The 16421-nt window shown below is 36.3% G+C and overlaps 1 protein-coding gene across 1 annotated transcript; it reads right to left on the bottom strand.

Moving 5' to 3' along the window:
• Window positions 1-334: 334 nt before the first annotated feature.
• Window positions 335-13184, bottom strand: LOC122303810 (aconitate hydratase, cytoplasmic-like). Its single transcript, XM_043115774.1, has 20 exons — window positions 12554-13184; window positions 11516-11620; window positions 11137-11297; window positions 10966-11058; window positions 8512-8697; window positions 8108-8269; window positions 7782-7926; window positions 7536-7678; window positions 7399-7455; window positions 7132-7211; window positions 6931-7006; window positions 5491-5676; window positions 4838-4905; window positions 4608-4726; window positions 4268-4389; window positions 2701-2799; window positions 2139-2618; window positions 1521-1619; window positions 1201-1443; window positions 335-647 (listed from the first exon to the last, which is right to left on the bottom strand). Exons 1-20 carry the CDS (start codon window positions 12873-12875, stop codon window positions 579-581), a joined length of 3015 nt encoding a protein of 1004 aa, XP_042971708.1. The 5' UTR covers window positions 12876-13184; the 3' UTR covers window positions 335-578.
• Window positions 13185-16421: the final 3237 nt, after the last annotated feature.

The raw sequence follows: 16421 nt of genomic DNA, 5'->3' as shown, positions 1-16421 counted from the left end.
GACAAAGATGACGATGACGCCCTAGCAATTGAAGTTGGGTCAACTTTTGCTATCGTTTTGGAAGTCAATTACTCATGTCTTATTCCTACTGTGCAGCAAATAATTTGACCAATCATCAATTTACTCTCATACTAAAAGCTATACTCTCGTGTTACTTCTTCCATAGCATTATGCTGACATGGCATTCCACATCAACCATTACATAATAAAAAAAAAATAAGAGTTGGAGGGCATTTTCTGGAAGTTTATACTTATGCCGGCCCTCTATTTCATTTTCATGCACTGAGTGAGGTTCAAAATCAACTCAACAGAACATACAACTAAAGAACGTAAATTGCACAAATAAATAAATAAATAAATAATTGTACCATTGACTAAAGTACACTCTTCCTTTTCCTGAAAGAAATAGGCAAACATCCCTCGATTATGATTATGTTTCAAAAGCTGAAAATAGCTATATATCCCGTGAAACGGATTTTTTGTTTCCTATTATTAAGAAGTTTTATTCACCACCCCACATGGAAGAACTCACGGGGATATTATGGAAAGGTCGAAAATCCAACAATGCACTAATTGTTTTATTGCTTGGTCAAATTCCGTATAACATAGGGAAGAATGCCTCCGTGACTGAAATAAGCCAATTCCACCTGCAAAACACAACAATATAATCAATCAGCTAAAATACTCAAAATATCTGTATGTTAGTAATTACTACGTTGTTCGATGACAAGTATGGGCACTCCTGTTTGACAAAAAATGTCAAACGCACCACACTAAACTGCAGAAACAATCCCTGGCTTATATGAGTAAGGAGTAATACTATATATACAATCCTAAGGTGTACATGTCCCGCATACTCCCTTTGAAAAAAGTGGCGTCCAGCATGAAAAATTCCATTAAGAGTACGCAAAGTTTACACACTGACTATATAAATCATTTCTCATGAATAAAAAATTCCTCAGAATCCCCAAAACAAAGAATGGTGCAAGGAAACAAAAAGCTTTCTAATTTAACACTGCTTTTATGCCTTGTTTGACAATTTCATATGAACATGACAAGTATAATTCTTATTCCATTTTAATCTAAGCATATAAAATCATTTTTTTAATTCAGTTTTCTTACAACACATCCATTATCCTTCTCTTCTCCGCAATGCAATACTGAATTCAAAATGTACAAATAAATGAAAGAGGGATATACCTCAGTGTCAAAGCGGACAACACAGGTGAAAGATTTTCCATTGTCAGTTGTGACAGTCACATCTTGGCCTGGCCTTATCTCGCTAATTTTGCTTGGGAGGTCAATGGTGAATCGTTCGTGGCCAGTCAATCCTAGTGTGTCTGCATCCTCCCCGGACTTAAAGCAAAGTGGAATAATACCCATTCCAACCAAATTACTGCGATGAATTCTCTCAAAACTTTTGGCAATCACTGCTTTAACACCCTGTAAAATACTCATGTGAGGACAGATGACTGCCAGAACATATTGAAGACAACCAGAAAGGGAATTGAGAAACCCACCAATAACATTGGACCTTTGGCGGCCCAGTCCCTGGAGCTTCCACTCCCATATTCAGCACCAGCCAGTATGATGGTGTCCTGCCCAGCAGCCTTGTACCTCTGAAATAGACAAGGGCCAAACACATAACATTCAATAACCAACAGTTTGAGATCATCGTTATCACTTAAGGGGGGGGCATCTATGAATCACAAGAAACTACTTCAGATCACAAAAGCCACTATTATTTCAGACGATGAAAATGCCCCATTTAGAAACTCAGTAAGAGTTCACCTTACATTTTTTTTTTTTTTTTTTTTTTTTTTGGGATAAGTAAATAAGAATTGAAAACACCACATAACAAGAGAATAATAATAAATCTGGTTGAGTATATCTTATTACCCAATATACACCCAAAAAAAAAAAAGGATAGGGAGTATGGGCATAAAGGCAATGTTTTCTTTAATCTAGGTCAGCCCAGAAGGCCACAGGCCAGCATTACTGACAGATCAAGTGCATGTGCTCCAGCAAAAATAAAGCACAAATTCCTCGTACACAAAATCATCTCAAGCAAAAACATTGACCAGGAAAAAGGATCAGGATGAAAAACTTGTACCACAACTAGATATAAAGGAGCTCACCGTTGCTGCATCAAAAACAGAGAGTTTCTCGCCGGTAGGAATGTGAACTGTTTTTGGGCCCACTTCCCCACTCAAGAGCTTGTTAACAATGCGAATATTGGCAAAAGTTCCCCTAGCCATCACTTCATCATTGCCCCGGCGACTTCCATAAGAATTGAAGTCCTTGCGATCTACTCCACGGTTGAGAAGGTATTTTGCAGTAGGACTGTCCTTGTGAATGCTGCCTGCTGGGGAAATGTGATCTGTTGTAATACTGTCACCAAAGTTCAGTAGGCAGTATGCATCCTTCACTCCATGGGCTCCAGGAGGATCCAGGGTCATGCCCTTGAAGTATGGAGGCTCGTGGATGTAGGTTGAGTCAGAGTCCCATGAATACAGGGTGGTAGTTGGAACTGAAAGCTGATTCCACATGGGATTGCCTTTGGTAATTGCCTCATAAGTACTTTTGAACATTTCAGGCAACACACAGGATTGAACAACCTAAACAGTATGCCATCCAAAGTTAATTTATGCCATGCATATTCTAAAACTTTACAGCAGAACTTGATCATTCTAATTATACCTCTGCAATTTCTTCTGTAGAAGGCCAGATATCCCTAAAATAGACACTGTTACCATCCTTCCCCGTGCCAATTGGCTCCTTATCGAAGTCGATGTCAACCTAGAAAACAATTTCATGCCACCCAATAGGATGGATCATTAATATGTGACATAGAAGATTACTGAAAAATAACTTCTAATTGATTCTTCAATATTCGAACTAAAGGTAGAAGTGTTGTGACAACAAATAAACGTGCTGATTATTGCAACTGTTCAAATGTTGGACTCCCAACAGAGCTATCTTATAGTTTCAAAACACTTGGCCACAACATAGAGTCAGGAGCTGATGCAGGGGAAAAAGTGCTGAGAGGTAATACAAAATACCTACACCTGTTTGATGTAGTTCATGTCTCCTTTTCTACAGAAACAATATACTAACTACTACAAAACCCTTTTTAATATCATAATACCGCCACACCACATTTCATGGAAACAATGCATTTACATGGTACACAACAAGAAACCATCCAGTCAATGTCTACCACTCAAATGTTGAATGTGCCAGTCAGACATTACTGGGTTTCCACGAGGAGCTGACACTGGGATTTGGGAATCATGTTGTCCTTTGACCAAAATAAATTGAGATTTAGGTACTAATAATAACGACAATAAACTATTTATATAACTCAATGGTGTACTTGGGCTATGCCCATTCATATTAATAATAATATAATCATTTACCTATCAAAAAAAAAAAAATTATATAACTCAATAGTCCCATACTGAATATAAAGTTCAACTCAAATTCTTGGTGTAAAACTTTTGCATGAAGCTTAATCCAAGGAATCTTAGTCCAACTCAAATGTTGGACTCCTAACAGAGCTAAGCATCTTATAGTTTCAAAACGCTTGAACACAACATAGAGTCAGGAGCTGATGCAGGGGAAAAAGTGCTGAGAAGTAATGCAAAATACCTACACCTGTTTGATGTAGTTCATGTCTCCTTTTCTACTGAAACAATATACTACCTACGACAAAACCCTTTTCAATATCATAATTCCGCCACACCACGTTTCATGGAAACAATGCATTTACATGGTACACAACAAGAAACTATCCAGTCAATGTCTACCACTCAAATGTTGCATGTGCCAGACATTACTGGGTTTCCACAAGGAGCTGACACTGGGATTTGGGAATCGTGTTGTCCTTAGACCAAAATAAATTGAGATTTAGGTACTAATAACAACGACATTAAACTATTTATATGACTCAATGGTGTACTTAGGCTATGCCTATTCGTATTAATATAATATAATCGTTTACCTATAAAAAAAAATATATTATATGACTCAATAGTCTCATACTGAATATAAATTTCAACTCAAATTCTTGGTGTAAAACTTTTGTGTGAAGCTTAATCCAAGGCAACTGGTGGATATAAAAAGTACAGTGACCCACCCTTCTGCCATTTCATTTTTCATATCCATTGGATTAATGCATCAGGTTTTCCATATTCTAAGGATTGTTGTATCAATATTCTTTTTGTACTAAAGATACACAGGCATCATGGTAATAAAGACTACATACCGTGCCAGCAAGGGCGTAGGCAACAACTAAAGGAGGCGAGGCAAGGTAGTTAGCTCTTGTTAATGGATGAACACGGCCCTCAAAATTCCTGTTCCCAGAAAGTACAGCAGCTGCCACAATGTCTGCACAAACAACCGGATAAATTTAGTTGGGGATAATTATAAAAGAAAAAAAAAATTTTGATAAGTTAAAAGAAAAAAAAAAATTAGTCGGGAATGGTGATTTTTTTCAAAGAAAAAAGGACTGTTATGGAACTTTAATCCCTAAACAAAGTGATGATGCATCTAAGCAAGCATGCCTAAGCTTGTTACAGAAAATTTTCCCAGGAGAGAGACTTCACCGTTTTCTGTAATAGCAGAAGCAACTGATTCATCTAAATCCCCTGAATTCCCAATACATGTTGTGCAGCCATATCCAACAATATTGAAGCCCTGCTGGTTAAAATATTTTTGCAGTCCACTGCATCAAGCAAAACCATATTTAGCAGAGATTTTTATTATATGTACTGAAATAAAGTAGTTACTTCACATTACTAAATGTTCAAAGTAAATGTCTCTATATAAGAATTACCTCTGGAGCAAATATTTTGTAACAACTCCAGATCCCGGGGCAAGGCTTGTCTTAACCCATGGTTTGACCTGGTAAAACATTCAAGAATTCATTTTTTTATTAGCAATCAAATATTTTATTATAAAACACAAAGTGCTAGCCCAAGTAAAAAGACGTATACAAGAGGAACACCTAATTAAGAACATTCAAAAAAAAAAAATTGTTGATCAATAAGAAAATAAAACGCGGGATCCAAGGCATCAAAACATTTATCTTCTACTTTCTTACGGTAAAAGGAAGGCCAACAAAAAGTTGTATATGCAAGATTGAGGGAAAAAGGATGATGCCTTTGAGAATGGTTGATCTTCTTGCATGTTGGAATGGGCTATATGGTTGCTCTCAAGTGGCTGCGGCATGGAAGATGGTTTCTTTGAGTCTTATGTGGTGTATTTGGTTAGAAAGGAATGGGCAGTGTTTCAATGATAAGGAGCTTACTTTGGAGGAACTTTGGGATTTTTTTGTGCACTCTTTATTGCCTTGGTTCTCTGCTTTAGTGATTAATGGAGCTTCAGCTCATGATTTTTTGTTATTGTTTTCCGCTTATTAGAATGTATTTAGGTGTTTTCTTTTGTATATTTCCGGTGTACATGGGCATCGACGTATCCATGACTAACCTGCAAACCAAGTTCACAAGCCTTTTTTGCAACAAGACCTGCCCCAAGCATGACACTAGGGTTTGATGTATTGGTGCAGCTTGTGATTGCAGCAATTACAACACTACCATGCTTAAGCTCTGCTGGCTGTCCATGGAACGAAAACTTGACCACTTTGTCTTGTACATCTTTTGGTATAGCAAACCCCTGCAGTCGGTGAGATGTTAAGGAAAAATGGAAAACAAATAAATTGAAAAATAAAAGTGTGCCATATGTGGGTGAGATCTAATCAAGCTTGTGGGGATACTAGAGATCATATCTGCGATCAAAAAAGTTTTACACACATATACAGGGAAGAGAGAGAGAGAGAGAGAGAGAGAGAGAGAGTAGATCAGTACACATTATCACTTCAGTTATGATCGGAGAAAAATTGATTAGCCCATCCCTGGTAATGCACAATCTGAGAGAGAGGGGGGATGGGTGGATAGGTATTCCAATACAATAGCAAACCCAGCCATGCAATAGTCTACCACCACTTAATCGATTCAAGCAATAATTCACATCATGCAGAGAAAAAGAAGATGAATACTGTAAGTAGCTGCCACTCATAGGAAAAAATAAAAGTACAACATTCCCATCACCACCAAAACTAATATACCCTAAAACCAGACTAATTGATGAACTATGAAGGAAAACTACAGGAAAATGAAAAGCGACTTGAAATATAAGCTGCCTGACTAAAGATCCACAACCCCAATAATTACAAGGGCCATAATTGGTCATCACCCAAAAAGCAGTAATGACCATTTCGGTATTACTTTAGTAGCTCATATCGGAGATGCCTTTAACTTCCAGAAGGAGGAAACGACTGTATGGATGGGGTGGCAGTTGATTTGATGGTAAAAGCAAGAAGCACCAGAATTAGTGATGATGGAGCAGTAGCAGAAATGATCACAGAACTGTCAGCAATAGCTAATTGCTGATGGAAACCATCACGATGACACAGCATTGACAATTAAGAAATCAGTCATGGTTATAATCCTGTCCTTTTTAAAGATTAAGCACTGGGGTTTCATGGCTTTTTTTTCATAGGTACCAGGGTTCATGGCTTTTAACTGCAATAATGATCTGATCTGAATTAGGTCCATCTGATTTGCATGAGATTAAGACGGGTAACGCAATCCTCAATCGAACTAGACATCTCAAGTCTGATCGCTGACTGGGAAATAATTTGTCCCAAATATTGTTCTATTAATTCAATCTTTGGTAAAGGATTTACATCAAACTAAAGTATACACTTGCATGCTTGATAGAAGTTATCAGGTATAGAGGGAAAAAAACAGTAGATTACAATAAAAAGAAGCTAAATAACTAAGTCTAAAATAAAACTAAAATAACAAGCAGATTGGCCAGGCCACAAAATTAAAAAAACAGGTTGATGGACCAAAAGGTTTGACCAACCTTGAATCCAACTTTGTTGTCAAGACAAGAATGCCAATCAGACTTCATTTCTTTCAAAGGCACCCGATCATGAGGTCTACAAAAAATAGAGGGTATATATAAAATGATTCAAACAATAAGTATGAGAAACATGAATTCAAGACCAAGAATTGACAAAGCGGAGTCAATGTGAGCAAGTTTGTACGAGAAGAAAGTAGACACCTTTTTGGTCCTGAAACGCAGGGTTCAACATCTGCAAGATCCAGTTGTAGGTAAGAGGAGTACACTCTTTCTTGTTGAGGCTGAACTTAAGCGAAAGTAGTTAGTATTCATAACACAGGCTAGAAAGGCAAGAGTAGCTATCGTAGCTACATGAAACCAAGTCATTCTTTGTAGAATTCTTGCTGGCTAAAACCTCAAAGAAAATATGATGTAAACAAATACTGAAACAATGAAAAATCAGAAATAAGTGAGAAATAAGACCTTTACCTCATTATAGTCGACAAACAATTTATTTGCCCTGAGATAAGCTTCTATCATTTCCACCTAATGTTAAGAAAGAAAGAAGTCACTTGATGTTATAAGAATTTCATATTCCAACTGACCAAATATAATTACCTACTCACCGTCTCATCACTTCTTCCGGTTAATTTGAGATACTGTAAAGTGACATGGTCTACAGGGAAGAATCCCATAGTTGCACCATATTCAGGAGACATATTGGCTATAGTGGCCCTGTCAGCTAGTGATAGCTTACCCATTCCATCCCCTACAAGCACATACAACCATGATCACCTTAGATATATCTAGTTGCACAAACAAACCATTACAGTTTAATGTTAGCCAACACAATTTCATGAAAAATGAGTTACCATAGAACTCCACAAATTTGCCAACAACACCATGCTTCCTCAGCATTTGTGTCACAGTTAAAACCAAGTCGGTAGCAGTGACGCCATTGTGCAATTTTCCAGATAACTTGAACCCAACAACACCAGGCAACACCATACTCATGGGCTGTCAATGTCAAATAGTAAGGCATTAAAAGAAAAACTGCAGCAGCACTCTTCCACTCAAGAGAATTCAAGTGAGCAGCAAATTGTATCTAAAGAAACTCAAAATAAATGAATTACTGATAATCCAATATGCCTCTAACAATCCTTGCATGATTATACGTTCTATGCTCAGAACTTATTACCTGGCCAAGCATTGCTGCCTCTGCTTCAATACCTCCCACTCCCCAGCCAGCAACTCCTAACCCGTCGATCATGGTTGTATGGGAATCAGTTCCAACCACACTATCAGGATAAAGTATGCCATCGTTGTTAAAAACAACCCGTCCAAGATATTCGAGATTAACCTGAGAATTCAACATATCAAGTCATTCCACGCCAAGTATGTGTAAGACTGTCTACAGAGATTCAACATTCTTAATCTTCATTTACCACATATTAATTGAAAAAGAAAATAGATGATTCAAATATGCAGAATGAAATGTAAAAGTGATATGACTTATAGCTGATGCAGTATATTTAATATATCATGCTAGACATATAAGCTGACATTATATGATCTTCCGCATTGGCTTCTGGACTACTTTACCTGATGCACAATACCAGAACCAGGAGGTACAACAAGCATGTTGCGGAAAGCAGTAGACCCCCATTTCAGAAAAGCAAACCTCTCCTTGTTTCTATGAAATTCAAGATCCATATTGGCCTGCACGGCATTTTCAGACCTTGCTACATCAACCTGAACTGAATGATCAATTACAAGATCCACAGGAACCTGCATATTTAGAATGGAAGATATTGAGACAAAAATAACTGAAAATATACCTGGTAGTAACATGATATTAGGTAATAGTCTACATCACACCATGTAATTATATGTAAGACTTATTTATTATCTGCATGCATCAAGTTATATACAAAGTGAAGAAATAACTCAAATAGTTTTTTTTTTTTTTTATAAGTAAAAGATAAATATTATTGATCAAAATATAAAAGGCATGGCCCGTGTATACAGGAAGTATATATAAGGTACCTAAGTACATTCTATGAATGAGGAATCAAAGACAAGAAATCATGGACATTGTCCCCATTTAGTACAATAGCGAAAAACCAAAGTAGTAAAGTTAGAAAAAAAAAGTTCTTTAGCTGCTCCATAGTGTGTTCCTTGTCTTCAAAGCAAAGCGCATTTCTTTCCGACCAGACACCACATAATACATAGGGGGATCATCTTCCATACTGCTGCCACTTGCTGGAAACCTTGTATCTTCCTCCAACACCCCCAGCAGGTCCAATACCCTCAAAGGCATAACCCAACCAATGTTGACCCTTTGAAAAATCTCATCCCATATCTCCCTTGTAATCTCACAATGTAATAAAAGGGATCTACAGATTCTCCATTCTTTTTGCACATATAGCACCAATCCATCACTACACACCCCCCTCTTCCTCAAATTATCCGTGGTCAAAATCTTCCCAAGTGCAACGTTCCAAACAAAGAAGGCTACTTTGGAGGGCACACGAGACCGCCAAATATTCTTCCAAGGGAACGGAGGATGGTTTTGTGTGGTCAAAATTTTGTAACACACCTTTACCGTAAATTTCTTATGATTATTAGACCTCCACTTCACATGGTCACACTGTGCCATAGGAGTCCCCATGGAGTATAGGAGGCTGAAAAGATATGATAGAGAAGATAATTCCCAATCATGAAAGTCCCAGTTGAAAAGAACATCCCACTTAATAGTGCCATGATAGAGAGACTGCATATCCGCCACTGAAGCCTCCCTATTAGCAGCAATATGATAAAGATTCGGAAAAACTCTTTCCAATGCATGATCTCCACACCACACGTCCCGCCAAAAACTAATTCTATTGCCTTCTCCCGCAACGAATCGAATATGTTTCTCGAAGCAAGACCACCCCCTCCATATAAACTTCCATAAACCCACACCATACCCCCTTCTCCCTTCGTTGGAACACCAACCGCCCCAAGTAGCTCCATAACAAGCGACAATGATTTCCTTCCACGATGCATCCCCCTCCGATTGATATCTCCATAATCATCTCCCCAATAGAGCTTTATTAAAAGTTCTCAAGTCACACACTCCCAACCCCTCCTGTACAACTGGAGCACAAACTGTCTTCCATCTAACCAGATGGAATTTCTTCTCCTCCCCCATGCCCCCCCATAGGAACGCCCTAAAGAGTTTCTCAATTCTGCTCCCCACCCCTGATGGCAAAGGAAACACTGATAGAAAATAAGTGGGAAGGTTCGTAAGGGTGCTCTTAATAAGAGTGAGTCGACCCCCTTTCGATAAGTACATCCATTTTCAGCCAGCCAGCCTTTTCTCTATCTTCTCTACTACCTCATCCCAAATAGCTCTAGCCTTAAAAGTAGCTCCCAAAGGAAGGCCCAGATATTTCAAAGGCAAAGAAGACACCTAACAGTCCAAATAACTTGCTAAGCTGTGTATATTTGAAACCAAACCCACCAGAACCATCTCAGACTTACCAAGATTCACCTTGAGCCCTAACACTACTTCAAAGCAAAGTAACAATGCCCGTAGAGTTTGAATTTGGTTCCAATTTGCTTCACAAAAGAGTAGGGTATCGTCTACAAATAATAGATGAGAGATCATAACCATGCCGTTACCCACCTTGAAGCCAAATAAGAAACCTCCGCTAACAACTGCCTGAACCATCCGGCCCCAGCGCTTTATCCTTGGCCATACCAGAGATGACCTTGTAAATCTCATCTTCCTTAAACGGTCTCTCCAAGACATTCACGCTCTGAGGATCAATTGTTTTAAAGGACAGAGCATCCAGCTTTGGCCTCCAAATAGTTAATACGCAAGAACAAAATACTATCACAATACATACGTTTATAGTTTGACAAATATCAAGACAAGATGCAAAATTGTAGATACAAAATGTGGTCAACAAGCATCTAAAGTTATTAAGCCAAAATATGAAATTTCAGGCATGAAACCTATATCAGTAACTCAACAATGTCACAGAGACATTTGATAAGAACAACACGCACCAAAGGGTTAATCTTGTTAGAATCACTTCCAAGTTCGTTCATGGCATCCCGCATACAAGCAAGGTCGACAACGGCAGGAACTCCAGTAAAATCCTGACAACAGATGAGAACCATTAGAAGAGGAAGACATGTTTAAAATAGTCACTAAGTATGCTCAACTTCATTAGGTACCTGCAATAGAACACGGGCAGGCTTGAAAGGGATTTCAACTTGCTTTGGAGAAGACTTCTCCCAATCAATAATTTTCTCAACATCTTCCTTCTTAACTTGGAAGTTATCACAATTGCGAATCGCAGACTCCAAAAGGATTCTGATTGAGTACGGCAACTTCTCTATTATACATTTATGAGTAAGTGTTGTCAGCAATAGAGTTCCAATAAACAACAATTCATAACTTAGAAGATGCTGAGAGTGATTTTTCCTTCTTTTTCTTTTTCTAGTTCAATCATCATTTAATTCCCAAAACTATTATGATATAGTTGAGAAATGAAGTTATTTGCTGCATAAAAACAAACATATTACTGTAAAACGTAGTTGAAGGAAAAATTACCAATCCTTGGATCATTAAAAGATGGAAGGCTGTAGAACTTTCCAAACTCGCCACCTCCTACCTTGGGAAGACTAGTCAAGTTTGCCTTGAAAGGATTTTCGGAGGCTGCAACCATACAGATGAACAATCAGAACGAAAATTTCCTTCAGTAATTAAAATGTGATTATTCAAAGACTTCTCATTAGGTTCACTGTTTTTACATTTTCTAGGCATAAAAAATTTGCGTATTTTTAATTTCCAGCGGTACATAACTGGATCTACAACCAAAAAACTCAAAATTTCTCAAATAAATAATTACAATAATAACGATGATAATAATAATAATAAATAACAATATTTGTAATATTAATAAAAATTTATCGGTGAAATGGAAATACACTAATAGCCATAATAACAGCAACAATAATAATCAAGATTTGAGATGCATAAATGCATGAGATGATGATAAACCGAAAGATCCCACTATATATATATTCTATTTCCTTAGTTTTCGTGGGAACTAACACAGGCCAGCGCCTTCACGTACTTAGCTTAGCTGACTAGAGTACATGATGTATCAAACAATAGGGAGACAACGTGAAATTTCGAAAATCTCATCATTTTCCATGAATAAACAGCTATAGTTGCTGCATCAGAAATAGAAACCATTTCTTGCTCGCGATCAAAGATCTCGAAACACTCCGTGAAGCACCGGCGAATTTAGGTGTTCTTTTGCATACTTCTGCACGGGCTATCCCTATTTCATTCGTATGAATAAAATTTAATTCTTACTTATCAAATATTAAAAAAAAATTAAAAATAAAATAAAAACTCTTCCATTTCCTGAGCCGTCTGAGCAATCAAACAGAGCCTACAACTACTTAGCTCAGCTCAGCAGACTTGCAGTATCCAAACCATTTTCTTCCTTTCTACTTCGATCTCTCAGTACCAAAACAGAGAAAATAAATCAACGTATATCAGAAACTAAATAAATAAAAAAATGTGAGTATAGAAAAATCGCTCCGGAATTTATGGAAATCAAGAGAAAAGAAAGTGTACCCATAGTGGCAATCTTCCTATGGAAGCGTTCGATCACGGGAGCTACGGCCCTGACGTGAGAGCGGAGACTGATCGGAGAGCGCCAATCGACACCGTGGCTCCAGCGAGGTGGGGAGAAGCGGACGGATCGAACAGCGGAGGAGAAGTTCAAGGATCGGTAGGCAGGAAGAGAAGGAGAGTGCTTGGGAGGGGAAGAAGAGGCGACAAAGCTTCGAGAAAGAGATGGAGAGAAGAACCTGGCCCTATGGTAGGAAGAGGAAGAAGCAGCAGCAGCCCTGAGGATTGAGGAAGCCGAAGACGAGGACGAGACCGTTTTATACATGACGCTGATGAGGATGAGGATGCAGGCGGACACGCATTCGCATGAAAACGGTGTCGGATAAGAATTAGGCTCAGAGAGAGAGAAGACTGGGAGGATGGGTTACAGTGACAACGGTTAATGCCTTTAAATGGGGATATTTTGTACGTTCTTGAGCATTGAGAGAGAGAGAGAGGCAGAGACAGAGAGAGAGAGGCGTGTGGAGATGTGAAGAAGACAAAGGCAGAAGGAGGGGGGGCCTCTAGGGCTGCGTGCCGTTTTTCTAGAAGCAGAAGAAGGAAGAACACTGGATGAGAGAGAACTAAGAGAGAGCCTGGATTCCCTGTCGACGGTCGTAAGCTGTTTTATAATGTTGCTAGCATATCAAAACGCCAATCCTTTAGTAAAATCATCCCGCATGCTAATCTACGTAGAAGGGTGAACCTGCTTGCATCATATTATTTGCTTGATTAGTATGTATGTATGTATACACAACACACAATGGCAGGCACATCTTAGCTTTTGTATAATCATTTAGGACTTATATTATTCCAGCACTTGAATAAGTTAGATTACACTTTACTTGCCATCCGTGTACAGCATGCGCTAGTTTGTAGTTTGTATCAATTAGTTTTAAATAAAATATAAAAATTAAATAAAATATTATAAGATAAAATGAAATAAAATAAAACGTTTTTTAAATTTTGAAAAAAAAAACACCATTCTTTTTTAGTAATACTAAACTTTTTTTTACAAATCATCTATACAAAATTTATCTATTTAGAATTTGTATTAACATTACTCATTTATTATATTATTAAAAATTAATATTTATATAAATAATTTTAATAGCATAATGTTTATAAATTCTTCCATGACAATACCAGAACGATAAATACTATAATATAGTTGTTTAAATTAAATTGATGAAGTATTATTCCCTGGCTAGCCTCGTGGTGGACCTCGTGGCCTTTCGGGCTTTGTCAAACGCCTAAAAATTAGGAGATGCTGGTCCCGGGGGCTGAGGATGGGGACAACTACGAAGAATGCGTTTGCGAATTGTGGCCTTTGGGAGGCAACACGGACAAGTCATGGGTCAAACGGTGACGGTTCAACCTGGCAGAGATGGGACTTTGTATTAAAAGCTGCTTTGTGGGAATTGAATGTTGACTTTTCCTACTCAGAACTTTCTACTTTTTAGATTAGTTTTCGATTCATCTTTGAACGGTTACCTTTTTTTTTTTGTTGGAGTTGGACGATCGAAATTCTCCTCCAATACTACTTTTTTGTATAACTATTCTATGGAATCTATTCTACAATAATGACTTGTGTTTGAATTCATTTTTATCTATCATCACAAGTAAAATGCTAAAGGCAAGCGCATGATGCAAACGGCATGCCGACTGGCATGCCGCGTCATTTCAATTTTTTTGTTTTTAATGAACTGTAATGTGCGACGATATCCTTATGTCCTTTCAAATTTACTAAATCATCTCACAAATATCTTTAAATTTTTAAGTTGTAACACTGTGCAAAGACAAGTTTTTACTTAAATAATCGAAATATCTTCATGTTCATGCCTGTGAATCTTGTCGACAAAGCTAGATAATTCTTTTTTCTTTTTTTTACTTAAACTTCTAAATACTGTAACTGGCCGAAAATGAGAAGCACAGTTACTGAAAAGCAACCCACAAAAATGAAGAAATCATCCACACAAACTCAATCACTTGAAGCTCGAGCTTAGACCCACTTAAAAGTCTTGCCCCAATTTGCTTTCGTTGTATTACGTAGAAAGTTCAAAAACTTTCTTAGAGAACAACGAAAGGTAAAGAGAGAGAAGCTTTACATATTAATAAAAAAGGTTAGGAAAAAGATGAGAAGCGGGAATGGAATCCGAAATATATTTTTCGTTTCTTCTTTTTTATTTTTTTAAATTAATAACAGCTGCATGTCAGTAGTCTGACGCCGATTGCACGGCGACTGTAGCTGGCAACTGTATGCAGCTGAACTATCATTAAAAATATAATTAAATTTTTTTGTTATTTTAATATTAATAATAATAATAATGAAATATTAATATCTTACAAATAATCACACTTGAAGGTTTTTGTTTATTGAACTTTGTAGAACTAATTAACAACTTAGGAGTTTTTTATATTTCTTCTTAGATTTAAAAATAATAGTATACATACATAGAATATTATTTGAAAAAAAAAATAACAAATATCTTAATATTATTTTTCATAGTAATTCATAAAAGTAAATCATAGTTATTGCACTAATAATATTTTCAATTACCAAAACACAATTATTATTTTTAGGTTCCAATTTATGTATCAATTTATAATTAGTATTTAATTTATCATATTCACTATTTTTTTTTTTTTTTGTGGTAATGCATTTCATATAGTAATCTATTTGTAGTGCGTTTTTAAAGTTATCATTAAGAAATCACTAACACTTTTATTATTTAAAAATTTGTTTTGTTAAGAACATGCTTTTATTTTCTAAGATCACTATTGCAATTCCAAATTTGAAAAGAATAATAATATCATATTTAAGTTCAAAAATGAAAATACTATCTTTAAACTTATAGAATAATATTTTTTTATTATAGGATATCGTTTAAAAATAATAATAATTGCCTTCATATTATCTCTCATAATAACGAATCATATTGAATAACACTTTTAAAAATAATATTATTTTCACTTAAAAACATTATACCTTTGTTAATTTCAAATTAATATTATATTTTTACATTTGATTATTCAGTAACAATTATATCTATGTAGTTTTCTGAAATAATAAAAATAATATTATTTTATATTATTTTCATTTATAATTATAATTATAATTATTATTATTATTATTAATATGCACATGTCTAATTGGTCTTATAACGAATGAAGCAATGCATGTCCTATTATGATTTTAATATAATGAATTAATTCTAAGCACTTAGATTTGTTATGTGTTTAATAATTTTACAATTTTTTTTTCTTTCAATTTTTTTGCAAATGTAATTATATTCATTCAAGAAATTTGTTGAATAAATTTATAATTATCTTTACATTTATCATATTTATTGTTCTAATTTATATGTATCTTAAAATTCATATATAAAAATATCAAAAATGCAGTAGCACTTTCAATAAAGAATACGTGTCTTCCACATAATCTACAATACCCCAATAACAAACTCAAACCACATTATCTATATTTCAAAAAGACTAGTCACGTGGGAATCCAGTTGACATGTCCTAGGATTATGGCAGACAAGTTAGAAAATTCATCTCCCGTGAGGACAAGAATGAAGAACTCAAGGGACTTATAAGCTCGAACGAGTTACAAGCTACCCCATAAGGCGAGAAAGGATCACTCGCCAAACAGCAACTACGGATGGAAAGTAACATAACGAGTCACGGGAACTTTCCAGGATAACACAGAAGAGTTCAGAGCAATGTTTTGAATACCGTACCGGATGCCGTACCGGTCAAGGCACTGGAATGAAATATTTCGGTATCGATACCGTTTCGTGTACAGTTTCGGGATAGTCAATATATAAAT

The sequence above is a fragment of the Carya illinoinensis genome, chromosome 3, assembly GCF_018687715.1.
Source record: "Carya illinoinensis cultivar Pawnee chromosome 3, C.illinoinensisPawnee_v1, whole genome shotgun sequence".
Lineage (NCBI taxonomy): Eukaryota > Viridiplantae > Streptophyta > Magnoliopsida > Fagales > Juglandaceae > Carya > Carya illinoinensis.
The sequence above is the reverse complement of the archived record's forward strand: the minus strand, read 5'-3'. Positions and strand labels throughout refer to the sequence as shown.